This window comes from Lissotriton helveticus, unplaced genomic scaffold (genome assembly GCF_964261635.1).
Source record: "Lissotriton helveticus unplaced genomic scaffold, aLisHel1.1 SCAFFOLD_1114, whole genome shotgun sequence".
In the NCBI taxonomy this organism is placed as follows: domain Eukaryota; kingdom Metazoa; phylum Chordata; class Amphibia; order Caudata; family Salamandridae; genus Lissotriton; species Lissotriton helveticus.
In genome coordinates this window covers 123,400-150,578 of record NW_027611751.1, presented here as the reverse complement: position 1 = coordinate 150,578, position 27,179 = coordinate 123,400, and the positions used below count along the sequence as shown (strand labels likewise).

At 44.5% G+C, this 27,179-nt stretch overlaps 1 protein-coding gene across 1 annotated transcript; it reads right to left on the bottom strand.

The window, feature by feature from the left end:
• Positions 1-89: 89 nt before the first annotated feature.
• On the bottom strand, positions 90-25,712 carry LOC144806649 (uncharacterized). Its single transcript, XM_078672973.1, has 3 exons — positions 25,592-25,712; positions 22,197-22,266; positions 90-9,015 (listed from the first exon to the last, which is right to left on the bottom strand). Exon 3 carries the CDS (start codon positions 7,618-7,620, stop codon positions 5,737-5,739), a length of 1,884 nt encoding a protein of 627 aa, XP_078529099.1. The 5' UTR covers positions 7,621-9,015; positions 22,197-22,266; positions 25,592-25,712; the 3' UTR covers positions 90-5,736.
• Between the last annotated feature and the right edge of the window lie 1,467 nt (positions 25,713-27,179).

The window sequence follows — 27,179 nt, the reverse complement described above, 5'->3', positions numbered from 1 at the left end:
TTGTGGATCTAATCTATTCAGATTTTAACTCCATAGTTTGTTCAATAAATTGACTTTGAAGGTCCATCTCTCAGATCAGTTCTATTACAGTTTTAATTGTGATAACACTAAAAGAGATCAATGATAAATAGGTTTTAAAAGCCATGGGTGGAATAGATCCTTGGTCTAAATCTAGATTATTGTCTGCAATAGAAAACCAGTACAAACAGATCAAATATAAAAGCATTGAAAATGTTTATTATAGTTGTTTAGAGTAAACACAGATAACACACATTGTTCCTGGAACTCAGAAAATGTATCGAAAGATTATGATTACAACCTATGTTATGTCCAGAGACCGGTTTAGATGCTTTCCTGTTTAAGTGACAACATTTGCAAATATATTTAACAAAACAATAAAGCTGGATGTCAGAAATTCTGTCTTTAAGTATTGTGTAAGAGTTATGTGTGATGGTTTTTATTTGATCTGAAGCAACACTAACACTAAATAGGTACGTGCACCGGTTATCATTAAACTAACATTATTAGCAAACTTAATTTGGAGGGAATTGAGAACAATTGACTCATGTACCAAGAGTTTTATTGTTCAAAAATCCACTGGTTCGGTAATTCAGAGTTTGCAAATGCTAAACCGCTTTTTGAAATGTACTAAGCCCATTTAACAATTAAGAATTTGGAAGGGGAATGTTAATAGTGTCTCTTCTAAATACGTAATACATCCTTAAGGTATGTATGAAGCTTTGAAACCATACGTGGGCTGAAAAACAGTAACAGGAGGTAGTAACCCAAGGGGACATTTGTGAATCTGAAAGTAAAATGGGGTGGATTAAAAATTCCTTTATTTAAAAGCCATCACAGACACAGTAGTGTGCTGACTCCACAAGCAACCAGTTTTACCAAATGGATTATTAATACATGAACCTCAGTATTTCCTATATATTGCTGAAATGTAGTCTAATATATTTGTCATGTGGTGTAAATATTTGTTTCTATTATTTTATTTCCCATTTCCATATTGTCATGAAATGTACCTATTCTTTTTGTAAAACATATTGAAATATCTTTGTCACAATTTTTGGGGCATTCTAAAAAGTGTTTTCACTCTCTAACTTAAAGCTTCCTAAGAAAAATACTGACGCGCAGTCCTGGTTTCTCCTAGATCATTTAGCTTTCTCACTAAACCAAGCACAATATTGCTTTGAGAGAGGTGGTTATTGTAGTTATACGCACTGGAGTTAGTTCAGAAAAGACAAATATAGAATTTCCTTATCTTTAGAAATAATACTTGCAAAAGTATATGTGCACTAATTTCAGATAATTTACTGATAAAGATATCAGATAAAGATCCCCTAATTTGTTATACCTTGTGGTATTAATAATCTGCTTGAATTAACAGACTTCTCTTCTAGATAAATCCAGGTTTGAGAAAGTATTAAATGCAATTATCAACTTTCCGTTATTTTAACACATTTTCTCAGTGCACAGAGTATTTTTCCTACATTGATCACAACATTTCAAGCAATGGTCTGTGCTTAAACGTACAATGAAGGGGTAAAAATGTATTTCTACCACAATCAAGAAACCCTTGGGTCTATGAGGATTACTGTTGCATATTAAGACCTAGCTAAGATGAAATATCCCTTTAAAGGGAAGATTTCCCTCACCCACCATAGTTGGCATGCTTCCTCATTCAGAACCTCCTCCCACCGTTATACCTAGTTACAGTACAGGGTACAGCCCCCTCGCTGAGAGGGAGGAGTTCAGGCATGTTTTGTTATAGAGAATGATATACACAATACCACAAAAATGAGCTCAGGGTTGTGGGGGCAGCAGAGTGAAAGTTAATAAGAGGTCAACATGTTTCAGCCTATTAACCCTCCAAAGAGGTGTTTGCGGCTTTCTTCAGGACCTAATCAAAAGTGCTGCTACTCATTGTACTCAATCAATACCAAGCATTGGCATAGCCAATAGGTCTCGCCTTTGGGACCTTATAAGTGTTTTGCCAGGCAGATCCAGTAACAATGTAAAATAATTTCTCTTAAAAAGAAGACTATAAACTAACTAAGCTAGACGTGACTTTATAACTGGTTAATCAAATGTTTCTGGAGGTTTAGTATATATAAAGAACTCCTTTTTTCTATGGTGTGTCATAAAATTGATGCTCTAAATTTTGGTAAGAGTACACAATGTCAAAAAAATCAATATTGCTTTTATTTCAATTTACTTTTGAAAGCTTGAAGTGAAAGACAATTCTAAATGTCATTTGTTATTTATGAGTAGGCGCTAATTTCCAGATGACAATGTAGTTAGCATTTTTTTGTATAAGATGTGTTAGAAGTATGGGTAGGGAAAATGGCCATTTTGGCCAAAGGCTACCCTTTCTTTATGCATGATAGTTTTAATTTGTAAACTGGATCACCATTGTTTTAATGTGGTACACTGTAATGTTAGATGAATCTGTTTTACCCTTTTGATAAGCAAGAGATGACGATGAACCGTTTTTTCGTCCCTGGTTTTAAATGGATTCAGGTTGGAACAGACGAGGTGTTGGTTGACTGCCTCAGAAAATATTTGTTTCCTGTATGCTTCTTTCATGCGACTTAAATCCCTTCAGTGGAAGAGGCGGCTGCATGCCTGCAGATATGGCCAGATCAGTACTTGGCTGTTTCGGTTCACCAGTGGGGCTAGAATAGAAGCTGTTAAGGGCAGGGGCTTAGCTGTCTATTGGTGCAGCAGGTGCAGTGGCACCAGGTCCCAGACGCCTTAAAGGCCCACTGAACCCTGATAACTGCTGTTTGTCACAGTTCAAACAAAGGCCTGAGGGGCCCAAAGAACAATGATTATTGCTGTTTTCCACAGTCCAAACAGAGGGCAGGTGTCACATTTCCTTTCTTGCCTTAGGGCCCAGGGCACACTGGCTAGGCCACTGGTTAAGGATGCATTGGGGAAGAGGTGGGGAGACAGGTGGATATTTAAACAGCTCGACAATGACTTCATGCCTGGGTATTAAAGTATTCATTGCATTTAAGGACTGAAGCAGGAATAGATCTCATAATATAGGGAGGCCTACTTACAAATGCAGCTCGATAAGCGGCTGCCTTTTAACATCTCACTTATCACCTCTCCTAATTTACAGTTTTATTTTAGATGCAGACTTAAATCGTGACCTATGAATATGTTTTATCTATCTATAAAGCCACATTAATCACTGGTCTTGAAATGCAAATGGCAGCATTAAGCACGCAGAGGTGTAATCTACGTAATCTCATTATGTTCAGATACGGGAGGGTGTTTAGGGCGTAAAGACTTTGACAAAAACATTGCTGCCACCGTAGAAATTCAATCTTCCTTGTCCTACCTTAGTATACAAGTAGTACCACATACTTTGCATACCTGAATTAAATAGGCACAAAAAATAGTACCATATTTAAAGGCCCAGTTCAGAATTACAGGGAAGGTGCACTGTCCCAGACTACAAAACGGTGCAGTCTTCAGCGGGTGCTGTCATGTCACACAGGGGGAGTACACTAGATTATGCTGGAAAAGGATTGTGGTGCCCCAACGTAGGGGCAGTTGTAAACCACCAGTCTGCTTACAAAGTAAACCGTCTGGCAGCTATTAAACGAGGTGGCAAGTTTCCCCTGCAGGTGGTTGGGGTCTGTCACCATCCTGTCAGGTGGTGGTATACAATCAGTGCGCCTCCTGACTGCTTGTTTGCCCTTTCGCCCGTGTCAGTAATACAGTGCAGTCGCAAGACAAAAGGTTTTCCCACATTTGAACGTGGCCATGTCCAATGCAAAGGAAAGCAGGCCCGCTTAGAATCTCTTCTACGTGATCCACGCTACATAAAGGGCTACGGAAGTGTCTGCAGCCTTTTCTGTAGAACAAAAGCCAAAATGCCCATGGGAAGCAGAAAGAGGGTGCACTCTGATGCTTCATCATGTACGAAGACTTTGGCGTTCGTCTGTAGTAAGCTAGTGACAGAGTTAGTGGAGTGTTTATTGCCCTCTATGACACTCTACTTCTAAACACCTACTCCAGCTTGTACAGTGGTTATTGTCATCTGTTCACCTACATTATGCTTAATATAAATAGTGCAATTTCGGCGTTTGTGTCTGCCTACAACGTGAACCTGATACAAATAGCAGTACCTACAAGGTGGATGGTACAATTCAACAAGAGTCTAGGATATTCCAGCACAGATGACTTTGCATCAACATTACGGGGCATCAGTCTTGATGGCAAGCCAACTTTGTATACATTATTATCAGAGACTATACTTGCCTTTTGGATACAACTTTACAACAGAATTTTATGAATTTTCATACAGTTGTATTTATATAATAAAACAACCTACCCACAATAATTGATATATCTATTAATCTTTTTGGGTTCTGGAGTAGCATGCTACTTGCTGAAAAGCGCTTCAACACTTCATCAGGGGTAGCAAGCGCTCTATAAATGCAAAACCTTCCCTCTTCCATCCCTCCACTCTCTTTTTCAACCCAACTAACAGACCAACATGTCCAGCTCTCAAATACATTTTCTATTTCCCTACACTAATTCACCACTAATCTTTTTTGGATCCTGGAGTAGCGTGCTACTAGCTGAAAAAGCGCTTCAAATTGACCCTAACGCACTCCGCTGCTCGCAGAACTCTGCGTTGAGCGGTTGAGTTGTTTGACACTTTGCGGAGTTCTTCTTCGCGGAACACCGCCTAGGCCTAATCTTATCATGAAAATCTAGATTTCAGTCATAGGTTAAGAAACAAGTGTGAGTAGAAACATTTTGGGTGGAGAAAATTTAAGACATTAATATTGTGAATTTTTCGTTAATTAGTTGATGTTTGCAAGTACAACACTTCTCTGTGTCAAGTAAAGACCTTGAGAGTTTTGTAACTTTCAGATACTCAAATTGTGGATTTTGTTGCAATTAAAACATTTTCAAGGCCTGAAATTTCTTTGGAGGTTGCATGTGGGCAACCTAAGTTATCCTGCAAGAATTTCTTGATGAATCCTATTGCAACTACAATATGTGCTCTCTCATGTAAAGTCAGGTTGTTAGAAGCTTTTCTGCAACTCAAGATACGCCTTACTTTTCACCTGGTGTGGGTGCATTTCTCATGTTTAGTGATATCTCCTTTCTGAGTATAACGTTTCTGGCTTTCCCCTCCTGTATAAGGCTTTAGTCCAGTGTGAATTCTCTCATGTGAAATGACATTGTATTCGTGAATAAACCTTATCTGACATTACGAACATACATAAGGCTTTTTTCTCCCTTGTGAGTTTGCTCCTGACTAGTGAGAAGTAATTTGTGACCAAAACTTTGCTTGCAGTTCGAGCACTCATAAGGTTTTTCCCCAGAGTGGGATCTCTCATGAAGCATAACTGTGTCTTTCAGATTCAAGCTTTTATGGCATAAGGATTTTCTCCAGTGTGGAGTTTCTCATGGTGAGATAGCGTTTTTCTCTGCAGCTTTTCTGGCATTCAGAGTACTCATAAGGTTTTCATCAGTATGAAGTTGATTATGGTTAATGAGGCTGTGCCTGTCAAAAAATAGGAATTTCTGCCATTCACAGCATAGGTAATGTTTTTTCCCTGTGCGCGTCTGCTTATGTAGAGTGAGATTGCATTTAAAATCGATGCTTTTCTGGCACTTGGAGCACTGAAGTATTTTTGATGGTGTGTTTTCTTATGGTGCATGTAACCATCACTACCTCTGAATCTATTCTGACATTTAGAGCACTGATAATGTTTTTCCCCCAGTGTGGAGTCTCACATGTGCAGTGAGATCAAATTTACGGCTGAAACATTTTGGGCATTCGGAGCACTGATAAGGTTTTTCCCCAGTGTGGGTTCTTATATGGTGAGTGAGGTTGATTTTTTCACTGAAACATTTGTGGCATTCAATGCACTGATAAGGTTTTTCCCCAGTGTGGGTTCTTGTATGCCGAGTGAGTATTCTTTTTTCACTGAAACATTTGTGGCATTCAATGCACTGATAAGGTTTTTCCCCAGTGTGGAATCGCACATGTGCAGTTAGAAGTGATTTAAATTTGAAATCTTTTGGGCATTCAGAGCACTGATAAGGTTTTTCCCCAGTGTGGATTCTTATGTGCCGTGTGAGACTACTTTTTATATTGAAACATTTCTGGCATTCAGAGCACTGATAAGGTTGTTCCACAGAATGGGTTATTGAATGTTGAGAAAGACTGTGTTGGTTACAAAACCTTTCCTGGCTTTCAGAGCACTGATAAGGTTTTTCCCCAGTGTGGAATCTCACATGTGCAGTTAGAAGTGATTTACGGTTGAAATATTTTGGGCATTCAGAGCACTGATAAGGGTTTTCCCCAGTGTGGATTCTTATGTGCTGTGTGAGACTACTTTTTAAACTGAAACATTTCTGGCATTCAGAGCACTGATAAGGTTTTTCCCCAGTGTGGCTTCTTATATGCACCGTGAGATGGCGTTTTTCATTGAAACATTTCTGGCATTCAGAGCACTGATAAGGTTGTTCCACAGAATGGGTCATTGCATGTTGAGAAAGACTTTGTTTGTTACAAAACCTTTTCTGGCATTCAGAGCACTGATAAGGTTTTTCCCCAGTGTGGACCCTTGTATGTTCAGTGAGTCTGATTTTTACACTGAAACATTTCTGGCATTCAGAGCACTGAAAAGGTTTCTCCCCAGTGTGGGTTCTTATATGATGAGTGAGACTGTTTTTGTCAATGAAACATTTCTGGCATTCCGAGCACTGATAAGGTTTCTCTCCTGTGTGGGTTCTTCTATGCCGAGTGAGACTGTTTTTGCCAATGAAACATTTCTGGCATTCCGAGCACTGATAAGGTTTTTCCCCAGTGTGGGTTCTTATATGATGAATGAGATTGTTTTTTGTACTGAAACATTTGTGGCATTCAGAGCACTGGTAAAGTTTTTCCCCAGTGTGGGTTAATACATGTTGAGAAAGACTTTGTTTTTTACAAAACCTTTTCTGGCATTCAGAGCACTGATAAGGTTTTTCCCCAGTGTGGGTCCTTGTATGTACAGTAAGGTCTCTTTTTTCACTGAAATATTTCTGGCATTCAGAGCACTGGTAAGGTTTTTCCACAGAGTGGTTTAATACATGTCGATATAGACTCGCTTTTAAACTAAACCTTTTCTGGCATTCAGAGCACTGGTAAGGTTGTTCGCCAGAGTGGGTTATTACATGTCGAGAAAGACTTTGTTTGTTACAAAACCTTTCTTGGCATTCAGAGCACTGATAAGGTTTTTCCCCAGTGTGGATTCTTGTATGTTCAGTGAGTTTGCCTTTGCAACTGAAACATTTCTGGCATTCAGAGCACTGAAAAGGTTTATCCCCAGTGTGGGCTCTTCTATGCTGAGTGAGACTGTATTTGTAAATGAAACTTTTCTGGCATTCAGAGCACTGGTAAGGTTTGTCCCCAGTGTGGATTCTCATATGCTCAGTGAGATACGATTTACGGCTGAAATTTTTTTGGCATACTTTGCACCGAGAGTGGTTTTCCCCAGTGTGGATTCTCATATGCTCAGTGAGATACGATTTACGGCTGAAACTTTTTCGGCATACTTTGCACGGAGAGAGGTTTTTCCCAGTGTGCATTCTCTCAAATTCAGTGAGATGAGATTTATGGCTGAATCTTTTTTGGCACAGGTAACTTTTTTCCCCAACTTGGGTTATTTTGCTTTGATTGAGGCGTGTTTTAACACTGAATTTGTTCTCACAGCCAGTGTTTTATAAGGTGTATTCCTAGAGTTAATATCTCTACATTTAGTTTTCTCTTGCTTATATGCCACAGTAAGAGTGAACCCGATTTTAGAGTCGGGCTTGTTTAGATAATGTTCTGCATTTATCTCTAAAAGAAATTGTGTGTAATCTTCTTAACACTTGAATTGAGCAAAATATGTCTGGATGCAGCCCTTTAAAACCTGTTGAAATGTTTCTAGCAGATAACAGTCTTTTGGTTATAGCCTCTCCGGCAGCAACTTATTTTGTGACTGAAGTTTTTGTCAAATCTATTTGTATAGGTTCTTATCAATGCAGTGATAAGGTGTTAGTTTGGTATTTAATGATTAAACTGAGAAGTACCTTTTTGTAATGGCAGTAACTGAGGGCGTTAGAACATGCACAGTAATATTGTGGCTCACCAGTCGCAGAACATCCGTTCCTTTTACCCTTTCTATGTTTGGTGTAAGGTTAAGGATTGTAGTTCTGAAGACGAGGATTTATTTAATTAGCTATAGCGCAACGGTGCTCATTTAATCAGTTTTTATATTTAACAGTTTTACATATCACTCCTGCACAACAGATAATGTTGAGGCGATTTACATAGAATTGCAGAACAGTACACAATAAAAAGGAAACAATCTGAGATGGTCATGAACATAATAAAGTGGTGAAATTTTAAGGTTTCGCCAGAGTGATCAGAGTGGGTCGGGGTGTTATATCCCGAGGCAGATAGTCTCAAACTTCCGTAACTGGTTAAAAACGGTTGTTGAACAAAGGTGATTTTCCAATCTTTTGGATGTTAGCGTGTCAGCTTCGGAGTCTTCTATCAGTGTCTTTTCTTTGATGGTTTGCAGAAGAAACCTTTTGTTATATCTTTCTTTTATGCAGTGAGTGCTTCCACTCTGGAATTACATGAGGCTTTAGATCATGCATGCTTTAGATGAACGTTATTCTGTCATGCTGAGGCAATTTGTCTTTCTGATAATATTTCGGATGAGGATGTTGTGATTGGTCTTTCTGGCATTATTTCTGATGCTGTGTGGACAGATATGACTTTGCTCTGGGTTAACGAAATGCAAAATTAGAGACTTCACTTACAGGTATAGTACTTTCCTCAGCTCCCACTCCCTCGCCACACCTAGATTTTGGAAATTGTTTAAACTTAGAATGCTGGATGTCCTTCAGTTTTTCAAAATAATCCTTCTTATGGCACTAACATTCAGTTGGCTGGTGCTAAATCTTGCTTTCTTCGTCCATAATTTCAATCACCTATAGTATTAAAATTAAATAGATAATACATGTAAATATTCCCAAAAATTAATTTACAAGTCATATCAATGCAGAATTGCAGAATATTGAAAGTGTTGAGCTGTTCTTCAGACAGAGCAGAGTGTAGAATGGTAGCCTGAGAGTACTTGGATGTAGGAGTGAGGATTTGTAGAATTTCCAACATTTTATTAAGCTCAGAAAGGATACATGTACCCTATGGACTTGTAACATAGAATCCCAAAAGCAGACATTAAAGTCATATGGACTGGCACCAAAAAGATATTGAAAATAGAATACTATTAATTAATTTTTAATGTAGATTTCTAGGATGGGAATTTCCCCTCCACGGACAACAGGCGTTTCCCCCTGCCCTAAGTTACCACCTACTTGTATCTGGTAACCTGACGTTTGAGCTCTGGCCTCTGCCGCACGCAAATCTATTGTGTGTTGCGAGGACTATGCCTAGACCTATCCCTCAACTATGGTCCAGAGTATGAATCAAGGGTATTTTCATGTGTTCATTTTATTCCACCTGATTATCAGTCGTTAGGCTTGTCTGCACCTGGATTTAGAAAAACAGGACACAATTTTTTTTCAGACAGAAAAATTAGACTGAAAAGACCCACAAGACTCGGTGCAGCACAAGCAGCCAAGACTTATGTTGTTTTTTTACTAACTGGGGGAAACACACAATTCTTCCCTCTGTTAGAAATATCTTTCCCCTTCCCTCCCCTGCTTCGCCAATCTCCCCCCCAACCAACCACATGCATATATCTACCTCCTGCTTAAAACAAGTGGTAAATAAAAGCAGAAAAACAGTATGAAATAGTGAATGGCATGTGGTTTGACAGGCAGAAGAATCTGTTCCTCGTGGCAACTCCCCAGTACATGGCGTCAAAACTGTAACTGCACGTTACTGGGATAAATCTACCACAAACCCATTACGTGAGATTTTTCTGCGACCCCAGTACTGTGCAACTTCTAACAAGGGACTATGAGAGATCTTGGACCGGTCCTGTGACCTGGAGGGTCACACCCAGTGTGCCCTCATTTAAGGCAGCCAGCGCCAGGAAGCCTCGGCGTCAGTGCGCTTTATAAATTGCACCTAAGATAAGATAAGATAAGGCAGAGGACTGTCATGGGTTTAACAGCTAGAGCGGTGATGGCAATGCACCCTGTTGTAAGGATCAATAGCCTGATTAGATCTTTGCATCATGGTCAGTGGAGTGGCTTCCTACTGACACACCCATGTAATGCTCCATTTCTATACCTGTGCCCAGACTTTGCGATAACATCAAGTGCATGTTTAGGGTGTTGGTGTGCGTAGCATAAATGCAATGTGAGAGTGCGACAGAGTAAACACCATCTCCTGCCTGCCAGTTGTGTATGCAAGTGGGACCATCTATCCCTCTTTTATACCATAGTTCAAAGTCCTCTGTTACCAAGGAATAATGTGCTCTACAAAGTACGCAGGTGCCTGCTGGGACACCAGGGATGGTGTCAGCCTATCTAGTTGAGGGGACATCACCTGCACCTGCAGGCTGAATTACTTAATGGAGAAGCTGTGTATCTGTCCTGAAGAGCCTAGAAGTCTGCCTAGAAGCCTGCCTGTCTGGTAAGAAAGGGAAGGGAGTTTGACTATCCAGCAGGAGGACAAGGCTGTCCTGGAAGAAGCAAGGTCCGACACATCCTCGTTAAGGGCAGGCCGGAAAGCCATCCAGCAAGACCAGCTAGTCTGAGGGACTTCCCGCCCCGCCAAGACTCTCCCAACAGTTCAAGGAAGAAAATAAAACTCTACGACAAAGTGATTGTTGAGGCCCAGTAGGACGATTGTGTGCTGCCAACGGCGTGTTCAAGGTTGCATTTGCCAAATTCCTAACACAACAGGGTCTGAATCTACAAGCTTCCTGGAGAGCATGTGTTGGGCTTTTAGCTGCTGAATTTCTGACTACTCTTTGTCAGATGCCCATGAGGGACTACAACTATCCAAGTGTCGAACACCCTGTCTGAGCTTACGCCTGTGGTCCAGCCGGCCACAGTGTGGGCTCAATTGCTGACGGTCGGGCCTCCAGAGGGGGCTGCACTTACAGACAGGCCAGGTGTGACTGCTACCTTGGGACTGCTAATCTTCTGGCAACTGCAAAGAAAAGACAGAGTGTGTGCCCTGAGTGTGCACTGTATGCAGCCTTACATCCAGGACAAAAGCGCTCCACAAAAGCCTGCTGGTGGGTCACTGCTCTCTCGAGTCTTCGGGCGTGCCATTCAAGTGCCGGGAAACAGGAAAGAGACCCAGACAAGACAGACTCATCCTGTGGAAGGACAAGACGCTTACGACAGAGCATATACGCATTGGGGTGACTGGAGTGACAGAACTGCACCTATACTATATTCATGATACTCTTAAATGAACCCTAGAGGGGAAGAGGGTATCAGAACCGGACGCACCTGTCTACAGCACATGGTAGTCTGGCATGCCTGCACCATCCTTTCACCCAGACTGTCCATAAAGTTGATTTTAGAGCCAATACGCACATAGCAGGGGGAATCTCAGACCATTCGCTGGTGGAGGTGCAAAGTCATCAATGGAGCGCACACCGCTAGCCCCTCCTCTGGATCGCCCCTCGGGACTCTGGTACTTGTAGTTCTTTAGTGAATCACCCAGGTGGGTGCAAGTCGGTACTTGTTGGACTGATGAATCTCCAGACCCGATACATGTCCCGGGTTTTAGGATATCGCCCGAGACATGTCTCGGGTTTCGGGATAACTTTCCTCATCAGTAGAGAAATATCGTTAGGGGTGGAAGAGAAGGCCGCCACACAACAGTCAAAGGCCTCGAAGCCAGAACCGGTACGCAGGTGCGTCGTCCAAGAGCCCGTCGGCCCAAAGCTCAAGGGAGCCATATTGTGTTTAGTCATCAATGGAGTGCACACCGCTAGCCCCTCCTCCGGATCGCCCCTCGGGACTCTGGTACTTGTAGTTCTTTAGTGGATCACCCAGGTGGGTGCAAGTCGGTACTTGTTGGACTGATGAATCTCTAGACCCGATACATGTTCCGGGTTTTAGGATATCGCCCGAGACATGTCTCGGGTTTTGGGATAACTTCCCTGATCAGTAGAAGATCGTTAGGGGTGGAAGAGAAGGCCGCCACACAACAGTCAAAGGCCTCGATGCCAGAACCGGCACGCAGGTGCATCGTCCAAGAGCCCGTCGGCCCAAAGCTCAAGGGAGCCATATTGTGTTTAGTCATCAATGGAGCGCACACCGCTAGCCCCTCCTCCGGATCGCCCCCTCAGGACTCTGGTACTTGTAGTTCTTTAGTGGATCACCCAGGTGGGTGCAAGTCGGTACTTGTTGGACTGATGAATCTCTACACCCGATACATGTCCCGGGTTTTAGGATATCGCCCGAGACATGTCTCGGGTTTCGGGATAACTTCCCTCATCAGTAGAGAAAGATCGTTAGGGGTGGAAGAGAAGGCCGCCACACAACAGTCAAAGGCCTCGATGCCAGAACCGGCACGCAGGTGCGTCGTCCAAGAGCCCGTCGGCCCAAAGCTCAAGGGAGCCATATTGTGTTTAGTCATCAATGGAGCGCACACCGCTAGCCCCTCCTCTGGATCGCCCCTCGGGACTCTGGTACTTGTAGTTCTTTAGTGAATCACCCAGGTGGGTGCAAGTCGGTACTTGTTGGACTGATGAATCTCCAGACCCGATACATGTCCCGGGTTTTAGGATATCGCCCGAGACATGTCTCGGGTTTCGGGATAACTTCCCTCATCAGTAGAGAAAGATCGTTAGGGGTGGAAGAGAAGGCCGCCACACAACAGTCAAAGGCCTCGAAGCCAGAACCGGTACGCAGGTGCGTCGTCCAAGAGCCCGTCGGCCCAAAGCTCAAGGGAGCCATATTGTGTTTAGTCATCAATGGAGTGCACACCGCTAGCCCCTCCTCCGGATCGCCCCTCGGGACTCTGGTACTTGTAGTTCTTTAGTGGATCACCCAGGTGGGTGCAAGTCGGTACTTGTTGGACTGATGAATCTCTAGACCCGATACATGTTCCGGGTTTTAGGATATCGCCCGAGACATGTCTCGGGTTTCGGGATAACTTCACGATCAGTAGAAGATCGTTAGGGGTGGAAGAGAAGGCCGCCACACAACAGTCAAAGGCCTCGATGCCAGAACCGGCACGCAGGTGCATCGTCCAAGAGCCCGTCGGCCCAAAGCTCAAGGGAGCCATATTGTGTTTAGTCATCAATGGAGCGCACACCGCTAGCCCCTCCTCCGGATCGCCCCCTCAGGACTCTGGTACTTGTAGTTCTTTAGTGGATCACCCAGGTGGGTGCAAGTCGGTACTTGTTGGACTGATGAATCTCTACACCCGATACATGTCCCGGGTTTTAGGATATCGCCCGAGACATGTCTCGGGTTTCGGGATAACTTCCCTCATCAGTAGAGAAAGATCGTTAGGGGTGGAAGAGAAGGCCGCCACACAACAGTCAAAGGCCTCGATGCCAGAACCGGCACGCAGGTGCGTCGTCCAAGAGCCCGTCGGCCCAAAGCTCAAGGGAGCCATATTGTGTTTAGTCATCAATGGAGCGCACACCGCTAGCCCCTCCTCCGGATCGCCCCTCGGGACTCTGGTACTTGGTAGTTCTTTAGTGGATCACCCAGGTGGGTGCAAGTCGGTGCTTGTTGGACTGATGAATCTCTAGACCCGATACATGTCCCGGGTTTTAGGATATCCCCCAAGACATGTCTCGGGTTTCGGGATAACTTCCCTCATCAGTAAAGAAAGATTGTTAGGGGTGGAAGAGAAGGCCGCCACACAACAGTCAAAGGCCTCTGTGGTAAATAATAATTACCGGGACTATTTTTCTATGCATTAAATGATTATAAGAACAGCTCAATAAATGAGAGGCAGAGTCCGTGGTATCTGAGTCATACGGGCTTTAATTAAGTGGCTCGAGCCAATGGACATTGGGTTCCATCACCTACTAAGGTTCAGGAAGGGACATTCAACATTTCATTAACATCATACAATATATATAGTAGAACCGTACAGTTGCATTGAATACAGTAGGCGTAACAAGTGAAAAAAGAAAGATAAGAACATATGGGCGTAAAAGAAGGCGTGCACAGGGCGTGCACGGAGGTGTGTGATGTAGACGTCACAGAAGTGTCATAAGTGGGTGGACACATGGAGGGGGTTTCATGGGCAGCTGGAACCTTTAACCTACTGGTGCGCGCAAAACGAGTCATGACGTGTAACTGGGGAGGGCTGGGGGGCGCTGACTTCTAGCACTAGTAGAGGAGACTGAAGTCTGGGATGTCAGAACGACCTGTACCTATAGCGTATCTGATATCTTGTGTTTGGAGTACATGTTGCTTGATTCTAAAAGTCATCAGGGCAAAGGCTAGTGTATGCATATATTTCTTTATGTATTGCGTGGGCTATGAATCTTCTATGGATACTGATTCAGTAAATCACTTGCATGGAGACAGAAAGACTGGACTGTAGACGGATATGTTTATCCTGTTCGTTAGCTAGGAATGTGGCTCCGGGGAGCTGAACAGATAACTGTAGGCATAATATATTCTTGGCAAGCAGGCCAGGCCGAGCCGGGCACCGCGTTGCTTGGCAGGAAGTAAGGGAAGGGTCAGGGATGCGGGCGGGGCTGCATCTCTCGGAACGTTTCAGGAGGCTTGAGGCCTGGATCTTGTGTCCGGGCCCTGTGGAGCCTTAGAAACGGGTGCATCTCGATGATTTAACGTGCACCATGTAAAGACGTTGGCAACATAGGCCTAAAAGCCTAATTCACGTTGCTTTCACGGAGGACTGGATAACTGACATATTAATGTTGGACGCAACTGCACAGGCGTCTTTATTTTCGGCCATGGAGGGAAAATGCATGGAGATCATGCATATATATTACATGATGGGGAACACGTAGGGGACACATAGCAGGGCAAAATTCAATTTTCCTCACCTCGATGCCAGAACCGGCACGCAGGTGCGTCGTCCAAGAGCCCGTCGGCCCAAAGCTCAAGGGAGCCATATTGTGTTTAGTCATCAGTGGAGCGCACACCGCTAGCCCCTCCTCCGGATCGCCCCTCGGGACTCTGGTACTTGTAGTTCTTTAGTGGATCACCCAGGTGGGTGCAAGTCGGTACTTGTGGACTGATGAATCTCTAGACCCGATACATGTCCCGGGTTTTAGGATATCGCCCGAGACATGTCTCGGGTTTCGGGATAACTTCCCTCATCAGTAGAGAAAGATCGTTAGGGGTGGAAGAGAAGGCCGCCACACAACAGTCAAAGGCCTCGATGCCAGAACCGGCACGCAGGTGCGTCGTCCAAGAGCCCGTCGGCCCAAAGCTCAAGGGAGCCATATTGTGTTTAGTCATCAATGGAGCGCACACCGCTAGCCCCTCCTCCGGATCGCCCCTCGGGACTCTGGTACTTGTAGTTCTTTAGTGGATCACCCAGGTGGGTGCAAGTCGGTACTTGTTGGTCTGATGAATCTCTAGACCCGATACATGTCCCGGGTTTTAGGATATCGCCCGAGACATGTCTCGGGTTTCGGGATAACTTCCCTCATCAGTAGAGAAAGATCGTTAGGGGTGGAAGAGAAGGCCGCCACACAACAGTCAAAGGCCTCGATGCCAGAACCGGCACGCAGGTGCGTCGTCCAAGAGCCCGTCGGCCCAAAGCTCAAGGGAGCCATATTGTGTTTAGTCATCAATGGAGCGCACACCGCTAGCCCCTCCTCCGGATCGCCCCTCGGGATTCTGGTACTTGTAGTTCTTTAGTGGATCACCCAGGTGGGTGCAAGTCGGTACTTGTTGGACTGATGAATCTCTAGACCCGATGGTATACAACCTTTACCACGCAACTTTTACCACGACCTACCTTTACCACGCAACTTTTACAACGCAGGACCCTTTACCACGCATACCATTCCAACGCAGGTATTTACAACGCAGATACCTTTACAACGCATACCATTACAACGTAAGTATTGGTAAGTATATAATTTTATTTAAAATATTTTAGGTTTGGGTTTTGGGTAAATGGGTATTTTTAGGGTTCAGGGTCAGTTTTCAGTTTTTGGGTAAAGGGGTATTTTTAGGGTTCAGGGTCAGTTTTCAGTTTTTGGGTAAAGGGGTATTTTTAGGGTTCAGGGTCAGTTTTCAGTTTTGGGTAAAGGGGTATTTTTAGGGTTCAGGGTCAGTTTTCAGTTTTTGGGTAAAGGGGTATTTTTAGGGTTCAGGGTCAGTTTTCAGTTTTTGGGGTACAGGGCTATTTTTAGGGTTCAGGGTCAGTTTTCAGTTTTTGGGGTACAGGGGTATTTTTAGGTTTCAGGGTTGGGTTTGGGTTTTGGGGTACAGGGGTATTTTTAGGGTTCAGGGCTGGGTTTGGGTTTTGGGGTTCAGGGGTATTTTTAGGTTTTAGGGCTGGGTTTGGGTTTTGGGGTACAGGGGTATTTTTAACATATATATTTAAAAATTAATAAATAAATATTAATATAAATAATTAAAATATTAAATATTAAAATAATAATTTATTAATTTAAAAAAAATATTATTAATAATTACATTATTTTACCATATTATTTACTTACCTATACTTACGTTGTAATGGTATGCTTTGTAATAGTACCTGCGTTGTAGTGTATTGCGTTGTAAAGGTATTCGTGGTAAAGGGTCCTGCGTTGTAAAAAATGCGTGGTAATGGTCTGCGTGGTAAAAGAACGCGTGGTAACGTCATATATCCAGATCCGATACATGTCCCGGGTTTTAGGATATCGCCCGAGACATGTCTCGGGTTTCGGGATAACTTCCCTCATCAGTAGAGAAAGATCGTTAGGGGTGGAAGAGAAGGCCGCCACACAACAGTCAAAGGCCTCGAAGCTATTCGCTGGTGGAGGTGCAACTCGATGGTCCGGTTGTGGACTTCATCCTACCCCCTAGGGTTGATCCGTGATATTTAAAACACAAGACGTACAAAGCTCGTATGAGAGATAGAGCAGAATTCTATTTTAAGGAGAACGGGCGGCCTGTTGAATCAGCTTGCATGCTATAGGGTGAATTTAAGGCAGTGATTCGCGGCCATACACAAGCCTTGATTGGGAGAATGTCGAAGGAACGTAAATTGAAGTGCGAGGCTCAGGACAAGGAATGTGCTTTCCTGGAGGTTGGGTTGGCAAGTGGGGAATCAATTTTCTCCCATTACACCATCGACTGAAGCAGCACACATTAAGAGCACTAATGGAAAATAGCGTGCAGTCTTGCGCTGGCTACCCAGCATTGTCTCTATGTTGTTGGTGATAAAGCCAATGAGTTGCTTACATGGTTAGAGAGACAAGACAAAGGACGGAACTGGATCCTTGAGGACACTGACAAGGGGACGGAAATACTGGGAGAGACTCCCTGAAAGACCTGACCCTGCCAATGCTAATGAATGCGGACCGAGACGCACCAGACCAAGACCTGACAGTAGACTGAATAAATAAGACAATAGGAGCCTTGCAAACAGGGCAAGCGACGGGGCCTGATGAGCTCCCGTTAGAATTATATAAAAGCATGATGGATAATATCAGAGAGAGCCTCCAGAGTAGGTTTCAGGGTGTCTCCCGGAGGACCAAAGAACGTCTGAGGTGGTGGTCATCCCAAAAAGGACGAACCAGCAACTGAGTGTGGGTCTTATAGACCTTTCTCCCTGCTTAATATTGAGACTAAGGTCCTTGCGAACGCCCTGGCGATCTGCCTGCGGACAGTAATTGGAACAGTGGTTCATCCTGATCAATCGGGCTTTATGCCACACCAGGGAATGCGCTTAAATCTCCGACACCTTAATGGAGTACCATATGCAATAGGGGATTCCTTTGCTGTACCAGTGGCGCTGCTGTTAAGCTCTTGTATGTGGCCCCTCTAGCGAGTATGCGCCTCAATAATACAGTCTACCGAGTCTTTGCCGTCCGACAGGGATGTTCCTTGTCTCCTATGCTCTTCACACATGTTTGGGTTCACTAGGACCTCTCATATGGGGTATTCCAGTTGATCAGGAGTGGGATGTGAGAATCTCCGTCTACTCAGACGTTTTGTTGTATGACACGTAGCCAGCCTTCTCGAGTGAACGAATCCTACACATTTTTCACGTACTTGGAGATTATTCAGGAGATAATATCAACTGGAAGAAGTCCTTAATATTCCTGCTGGTGGCAGGGACCCTGCGGCTGCACTCTAGGTGCACAGTTAGGGTGGCACTACATGGCTTTAAATATTTGGTTGTGTTCATTACATGAGAGCACAGGCAGGAACATACTCCCGAAATAAGCTGGGATGCCCCACACTTGCGGGCGCTCCCGCTCTCCTTACTAAGCTGGGTGGCCCTATTTAAAGTGATGACCCTCCAGGGTCTCTTGTACATTGTGCAAACAACGTCCTTTAAGATCCCACCAGTCATTTTTTTTCAAAAGATAGTCTGAGAACTTCGGCTCCTGTTGTGGGATGGTGGCACGTCACGCTGAGTAAGTTGCAGAGGGAGTTTATTATGGTGGACTGGCGGTCCGGAGCATTCACAAGTATTACTGGGTCACGCAGCTGGTGGCAGTCAACAACTGGGTTTTTGCGGACTGTGAGGATCCTGCTTACCGGGTAGATAGTTTGGCCATGGACAAGAGAGGTTTCCCCACCCTGGTGCTGTATCGAAGAAAGTATGAGTGCACCCTGCCTACTCATACCCAAACATTGGTAAAGGTGTGGAAAGAGGCTACCAGGTATTTCGGCTGGGAAGGTAAGCTGACTGAAATTACTCCACTGTATGATGGTGATCTCTTAAGTGCAGCTGGAGTATTGCAGGGCTTCACAAAATGGGGATTGATTAGATTAGAGCGGCCGGGCGATGTGTGAAGGGGACAGGTGCTTGTGTCCTTCACGATGCTACAACAAAAGTATAAATTAGGTGACTAAAAACAGTTCTGGCATTTGCAGGTGGCCACGCTCTGCAAAGTCACATCCGGGAAGGGGGGCAGTTGCCTGATGCATCCCTACTGGAGGACCAGCTACTAATTGATCTCCTGACCGAAAAAGCAATCTCAACCATCTATAGGAAGTTGATCTACAATTCTCTGGATGCCTTGGGGATGCGCAGAGCTGTGTGGGAGAGGGATCTAGGCACGCTTGGCGATGGCGATTGGGTTGAGGCCATTCAGGGTGTCAGAACTCATTTTTGTCTAATTTTAAATGACCAGCATACTGCTTATCTTGCCAAGACACAGGTACTTTGTAAATCTCTTTTTATTGAACAAGTGCTCAATCGATGGTGTTGACACCGAAAATACGGTGCACATTAGTGAGAGTGATTAGACCAAAAACACAAAGTCTGCAAATATAGAGTGAGTAACATAGCTTGGCTTGTCCTGACACTCCCTGGCCAAATCCCACTACATAAAACTAAATTGCCCTTTATCAAAGGCAGGTAGTCCTCCCAAGGTTCTGGAGGTCGCTGGGCTGCAAGACGACTTGACTTTTGGTTCTGGATCATCCAGGGATGCAGACAGGCCAGTAGGACTGGGACCAAGAAAATAGTTCTCTACAGATCCTCACCAGCAGAGAAGGCTGCAGTGCCCTTAGGTCGCCAAGAACTGAAATTCAGGGTCTGGGGATGCCACCTAAAATCTTGATTTAAGGGTGTTAAAAGGGAGTGACAGGTAGAGGCTAATGGGCCCCTCTCATGGGGTGTCTACACCCTCTTATCATGCCCACCTCCTGTGGGAAGGGGACATAGTCCTAGCCCTGATTGGATAAGTCCCATCATCTTCAAGATGGTGGGCACTACAAAGTGTACTTCACCTCGCCTCCAGCACCTGAGGGATGGAGTTAACAGAGGGAGCGGGGGTTGCACCTCCTGTTGTATCTAAGGTTTCCCACCTGTCCTTGCGCCTAAAAGGGGGTGAGGACAGGAAGATCGCTTGCTCCCTCTAACAGGAGAGGCTGGGGCCGCATTACAAAGGCGGCAAGGCCTTTGAAAATCCTTGCCACAGATGGCTCTTCCTGACCAGGGGGAGGTGTGAGCACCTCCACCCAGGAAAGGCATTGGTATTGACCTCGAAGTGCACAGGCACTCTACCCCATGAGGACAGAATACACTCTGGTGGTAGCAGGCTGGCTCAGGCGGTAACCACACTAAGGAGTGGTAGATTTTACGGGACCCCTCTAAGGGGTACTCTGTGTGCAATTTTTAATAAATCGGACACTGCAATCAGCGCACGTATATTTCCTAGGACAGCGAAAACTCTACAGCAGGTCTTGCTCACTGTCCTTATATTGTGACTGCCACTACTGAACATTAATCTTGAATTGTTAAACCAGGGCCAGGATCTGGACAAGAGCCAATGAACAGGAGGGCAACTCACCAGATGATAGAAGTCTTCTGTCTTCACTCTCACTCAGAGAGAACAATGCCATCCCATGTATTGCATGACCTCTCAGATGTGATTCCTTAATAAGAATAAAATTAACATAACGCGTCCCTGGGGACCCCACAGATACACCGTTCCTACCAGTACCATAAATGCTTGGGGTCCCACAGGTAAACCTAACAGTGCTACAAAGGCTTAGGGGCCCTACAGGTAAACCTTTCCTAACCCAGTGCTACAAATGCAATGTGCTCACTGCAGCAAGACTGGGCGCTCTAGGGGCAGCAATTCAGTTGCTTGGCATTTATCTACCCTTAGCAAAGCCACGTGATAAAGGCAGTCGATCAGGATGATTCTCCTCGATCAGAAGTAGCTCTCACTATTGAAAAAGGTGGAGACCCTGGAATAACACAAACGCAGACATGCGGTTAGGCTCTACCAGGACATGTTGTAAACTAATAATTTATGTATCTGTAGGATCAGATTGCATTGCAAGTTAATTCTTATGTCACTATTTTCTGCATACAACATACAAGATAGATTCCTCACATGCTTACCCTGATGAAGGGAGAACCCCCAAAATGAATTGGGGCAGACTGAATTTGAATGTACTTGCGGAACAGTGGATTTTGAAAGTGATTCTATGAGAATAAATATGCTTAAACTGGAATACAAGTGGATTTTCTTCCAAGGGAAGGAGACATTGATGCACTTTTACGGGTACAAGCTGTGGAGCAGGAGACACAGATCAGATCTAGTCTGGCGCTATATAAACAACTGTAGCCAAATACATCTCCCTTCTGGCATGCGATGAGTGGATTACATAAACACTACAATAATGAATGAAAAATACACGGCATGCATAGACAAGGTCTGCTATGTAACATCTGGACTTCTGTAAACCTAAACAAACACCAGTAATCAGACACGAGGGACATCACCTGAAGCTCCTAAGATTTTCCTTTTGTTTGGTATCTTGTTTTTGGGAGGTGGGTTTTTAGGATAAGCTATTTTGGGTGTGTGTGGGGTGTGTCAGGTAGCCCCTGTGGTAGACAATGGGATAGAGGATAAGGAATGCCATGCCATCCCTTCATATATTTCTCCCCTCCTATATTCACAGTCCCCTTTTACCAGTTGTCCGATTTGCTGTTATCAAGAAGTGGAGAGAGGGGAATCGGCAGGCGGCCCCTTTAAGCCGGAGCTGAGGACGGACATCAGAGGATACACACTTGAAGAAGGCGGGGGCGGAGAGCGCGTCAGGTTGGTCAGTAGTTGGTCCAGCTACACGCGGCATGGGAACGCGAGGCGGAAAAACCAGCGGGGAAGACCGGAAAGACAGAGAAGGACTAACAGCCTTACGAGAGAGAGAACCGGAGCCCAGGGGAGGTCACAGCTTGTCGGCGAGCAGAACACCCGAACCTGGCGGAGGAGGGAAAGCCGAAGCAGAAGACCAGACCTCACTGAAGGACACGGAGTCACCACGCCATGGCCCCGGAGGGACATGGCTCTTCCAGGTGCGTGGGCGTCTTCGGGGCTTTTGGAAAGGGGCTGAGTCAAAGAGGGACGGGAGGGGAGGCTGAGGGGTAAAAGGGACCAAAGGAAAAGGAAATAAGTGAGATGGAAACAAAGACAAGAGCAGAAATCATCGGCTACTCTTTTTGTTTTGGTTGCTCCAACCTCTACACCCTCCCTTGACATTTATGCATAGCTATTATTTATCCCTCACATCCTCCCTTGACTAAACCATAAAGCAAAAACACTTACCTGGGTCTTTTACTTCTGTCCGAGGGACGACGGCGGCCGAGGCTCACCTAAGGGACTGAAGAGGAAGACCCTGTGGGAAAGAAGAATATAACAGAGACAATCAATCATTGTGATTTCCTGTAATACTAATAAAAAGTACATACCAAGAAATTATTCAATGCAGTGTGCTCCCTCTTGACCGACTCTTCTACAATGGGGAGCTACATACTTTCCCTACAGGGAATGGGAGACAGAAACACAGAGACCAACAGACACACACAGACACACACACGGGAAAGCATAGTAGGAAAACGCTATATACAGTTTTTATACGCTTGCATATGTACAATGTTTTAGAAAGATGGTGGAACAATTTATTCTGTTCAATGTGCTTATTTTGCTAATTACTTTTATCTGCTTCTATTATCATTGCAGTTCGGGTTGGACTGTTCCCATGAGGCACAGGGTCAAGACTGATTCGCATATGGCCATGTCTGAACTGGGGTGGCATGGTGAGCAAAATAATGATGGATTTACCCAGATCTCTTGATTTAGGGTGAATGTTTTGATTTGTTCTGCATTCCGTCCATCAATTGTGTGTCTTTTGCATTATTATAATTGCAGCACATAAATTCTTTACAAGAATTACGATGGTTAAATTAATAATAAAAATGCTAATGTTATGTTATTTTAATTTGATATCGCACACGAATTACCCCTACGCGGAAACTACTTTAAGGAGAAATTTAGGATTGGTACGTAGAACCACTCAATCTTTGTGAAGTTGAAAGAAAGGCTCTTGTATAGGTAATGCCTGAAGTTCATCAACTCTCCTTAGTGAGTTTATCGTTCTGAGGAAAGCAACTTTCCATGATAGGAATTGTAACGGACATTTGTGCATTGGTTCAAAAGGTGGGCCCATTAGCCTTGTAAGGACTATGTTTAAATTCCACTCTGGAGCAGGGGGAATACTTGGGGGTATAACCCTATTTAATCCTTCCATGAAGGCTTTAATCACTGGTACTCTGAAGAGAGATAGGTGTTGTCTATTTTGCAAGTATGCAGCTACGACTCCCAGGTGTAAACAAATGGATGTGTAAGTTAATCTGCATTGCTGTAAATGCAACAGATAACAAATGATGTTCTTCACAAACAACGAGAGCAATTTGACTGTGACCTGGTTCGATCGGAAACACCTGATTTCAGAGTGGGAAGGATGACATAAAATCACGTAGTACGTAACAATTAAGACCGATATAATTGCTAACAAGATGCGGGTTGTAGCAGTGCAGAACATCGGACTAAATTGTCAAGAAGTTTACACGGTCAATTCAGCAAGAGTGGGCAGTTTGCCAAGTAGGATGGTGTGACAATCGTTTCAGCATATGTCACGGTAAGCCTAATATGATTGAAGTGGACTTAAGGGCAGGTAGAAGTGAGGGTTGTTGCGATGACGAAATTGAGCCTCACAGATACAGGGCAGTGTATTATGAAGCAGGGTTTTGTTAAAGATAGGCAATGGCTATTGAGGGCATAAGAATAACGCCTAGGAACAGGTAACAGCTTGGGGTGGTGAGATGACGCAAGGTAGCGCCACATGTATGGGGCAGCATATTGCAAAGTATGATTGTTGTTTGGCAAGAGGGCTAGCTACGGAGGGGTATAAGTTCAACGCTGAGTGCAACTTGATGACTATCAAAATGTGGAGTGCTATTCTGTTTGCAGTACGTTTCATGGACATTTTTTGTTTGTGTACAAAACATATTAAGAATGTATATATTTTAAAGACATGTGTGTAAAGTACGTTGATGGTAATGCACATGAATTTGCTTGTTTTTTAGATGCCCCCGACGAAGGGAAATCTCCCGAAATGCATTGGGCTTTTTAATAACAATAAAAAAAACGTGACATATGGCAACCACCTCTCCTGTGTTTTTGGGAACGTTTCATCTTGGAAGTAGAATGAATAAAATGGATTGAAGCAAATGAAAAATGGTTAAAAAGAAATTGAGTAAAAAAGGATTAAGCGAAGTAAAAAGAAGAAAGCATTAATTGATTGGATTAATTCATTCACGTGGCTGTGCAGCCTACATGGGATCAGAAACTTGGTTCCTGTTCTGTCTTTTATCTGCATCTCATGGACTCCTCACATTCCTCTCGAGAGAAGATCCTGCCTCCTCCTCATTAGTGTTGTTTCAGTAACTGCTTCTATCACGTGTTCATGTTTCATTGACTTGTATTAGGAGAAAAGTGCATAAAAATACATTGTGTAGCATTAGCATTATATACTCCAACTTGCTTTAGGGTGGATGCTCTCGTCCATTGCAAAGACAATTGTCACTTGTTAGTTTGCTTGGCCTTTTGCTATTTTTGCATTAAATGTATGATAGATGTGTTGGCCTTCCGATGTGTTGTGTTTTATTTTACATAGCACAAGAGATGCTGAGGAAAATGACAGTCCAGTATACACATTCTTCATATAAATCAACTCACAGTATACTGTTCTGGAGGTTCAGTCCTACAGACATTATCTCTAACTGAATGCAGGCACCCTAGGAAGCATGTGCTTTTCAAACCAGGTGCCCTCTGATGCGGCGTCCTTGCTATTGGACAAGTCAATATATACTGAATTTTAGGAGGGTTACCGTATCTAGTGCACTCTGTTAGGCAGCGCTCACCTGTGGTAGTAAGATGGTAATAGGCACCTTATCACCTATGCACGGTGCAGGGCTTTGGGTTACAGAGCTCCTCACGCTGTGGAGAAGATTAGGTCACATTTACTCGTTTTTCCATATTTGGTCCTGATGAAATGCCAACAGATTGCTCCATGACTACACAAGGCATGAAAAACGTTGACCTGAAGTATAGACCCCATCTTACCAGCAGGTCCATAGGTGATCAACACTTTCACACAGTGATAGGGGCCATGAGTTCCTCAATTTCTCTGCCACTGTTTTGAACCTCAACATGGACCAGGATGATCACATTAACTATATTGCGGCAACTGGTCGATAGTTGATCTTATATTCAGACTTTCACCAATCTCACATCTTATGGCACAAAATCCTCTGTCCTTCTATGCTCATCCGGCGTACTTAATAAAAGATCTCCAACAAAGTGCCTTCTTGTGGTGCTCGCCAGGCATTGTAGCGCCGGCCTGGTGAGGAGTATAGCCCAACGATGAAGCATGTCACCTTCAGGTGAGTGAATGCAACTTGTCTTAAAAGCACATGCTTCCTAGGGTGTCTGCGACCTCCGGAACAGTATACTGTGATTCGATTGTGTTTTATTTTAACAAATGTACATAGCAGATATTGGCGCTTGCTTGTTTCACAGAAATGACCGGATACCTGCCTCGGAGCGCAATTCTTACATACGAGAATGAGGTTATCATGTTGCTGCTACAAGCTCCTTACCTGTGCGAGTTATCGGGAACGATGCGGGGGCAGACCCAAACCAGCCATACGTGGAGATCAATGACAAATACTGAACAATGAACAGAGCTTCCAAGCAGGTGACAAATACTTAATTGACCCTGAAAATAAAAGACACGTTTTTAGTATTCTGGTGACTCATGATCATAAAAAACAAAGGTTATAAATTCAATATTGTGTCAAATACTTAAAAAATGAAACTGGATGTGCTGAATCGGATGTTGCCCCAGGTCACGCGTGACACCTTCCACCACTATTGCTTATGGAACTGGGGGAATCAATCTCTTACCTGGCAAGCAAACGCTAGGATCGAGGCACAAGAGGAGTCTTGCAGGTCCACGCCACGCCAAATAACTTCATCAACAGCGACCGCCGCCACCAGGCACGCCCCCGCCGCTCCGGGACTTCAAATCCCGGCAGCCTTTGCAGCGGCGCGTTCCCTGACGCGCTAGACGCGCCAGGAGGGGCTACAAATTCAGCGAGCCCTCGGTGGAGCGGGGGGAATCAATCTCTTACCTGGCAAGCAAACGCTAGGATCGAGGCACAAGAGGAGTCTTGCAGGTCCACGCCACGCCAAATAACTTCATCAACAGCGACCGCCGCCACCAGGCACGCCGCCGCCGCTCCGGGACTTCAAATCCCGGCAGCCTTTGCGGCGGCGCGTTCCCTGACGCGCTAGATGCGCCAGGAGGGGCTACAAATTCAGCGAGCCCTCAGCGTCGCGGGACGCGAGCGGGACGCCCGGGCAAAGGGCGGGCCCTCTACGGCCCTCATCGGTCAGAGGAGGTCAGGTCAGGCCCCCTCACTTTCACATCGACCACCAAGCCCTAAAGGTCAGGATATTTTGCCATCACAATACTCTACATTTTATGTGCACACTGACTCTATCCCCTCGACAATATACAGTATGAGGAAAGGTTTGAAACCCGGTAGAATGCCTGTTTTAAGATCTAAATCTAAACTAAAAGAACCCACTCCCCAACCGGTTCCTCCCCTCACTGCAATCGACATCATGTTACAACAGACTATAGGGGTTGTATCTTCCGCAATTGCTAATACTGAAAGGAGGTTATCTTTGCCACCAACTATATTTTTGTCAGACTCTCGGGAGGTAGCAGCCGATCCCCTGGCCCTATCTCAGGATGCTAATGATGAGCTGGACTTAAACCTCGGAGTCAGCGCCTCGTTTGCCAATTTTCCGTGTGGTCAACCTCTCACTGAACAACCAGGGAGCTCACAAGATACTCCACCTAACCTAAGCCCCACAAGGGAGGATGGATCAACAAGCAACTTATTGCCAGGAAAAGAGAGTATGGGTCCTATAAATAGCAAACCAATGTCAAAGAAAAAGCCCAAAAATATCATACAGAACCATAACTTGGTGTCTCCCGCTCCCAACTCCGCATCTGGCATACCGTGTTGGGTAGTAAACATGGTAGCTGATCTAAAATCAGATCTTGAAGCCACGATTATTGCCCACATAAAGCCTTTAATGTCTAAAATTGATAGACTGACATCACTAATCAATACCAAAGGGATTGGCTCCAACAAATCAAGTGGAAATATGGCA

Excerpts from the sequence above, each read along its gene's own strand:
- LOC144806649 (XM_078672973.1), bottom strand. The coding sequence starts at position 7,620 with ATGCACACTGGGAAAAACCTCTCTCCGTGCAAAGTATGCCGAAAAAGT.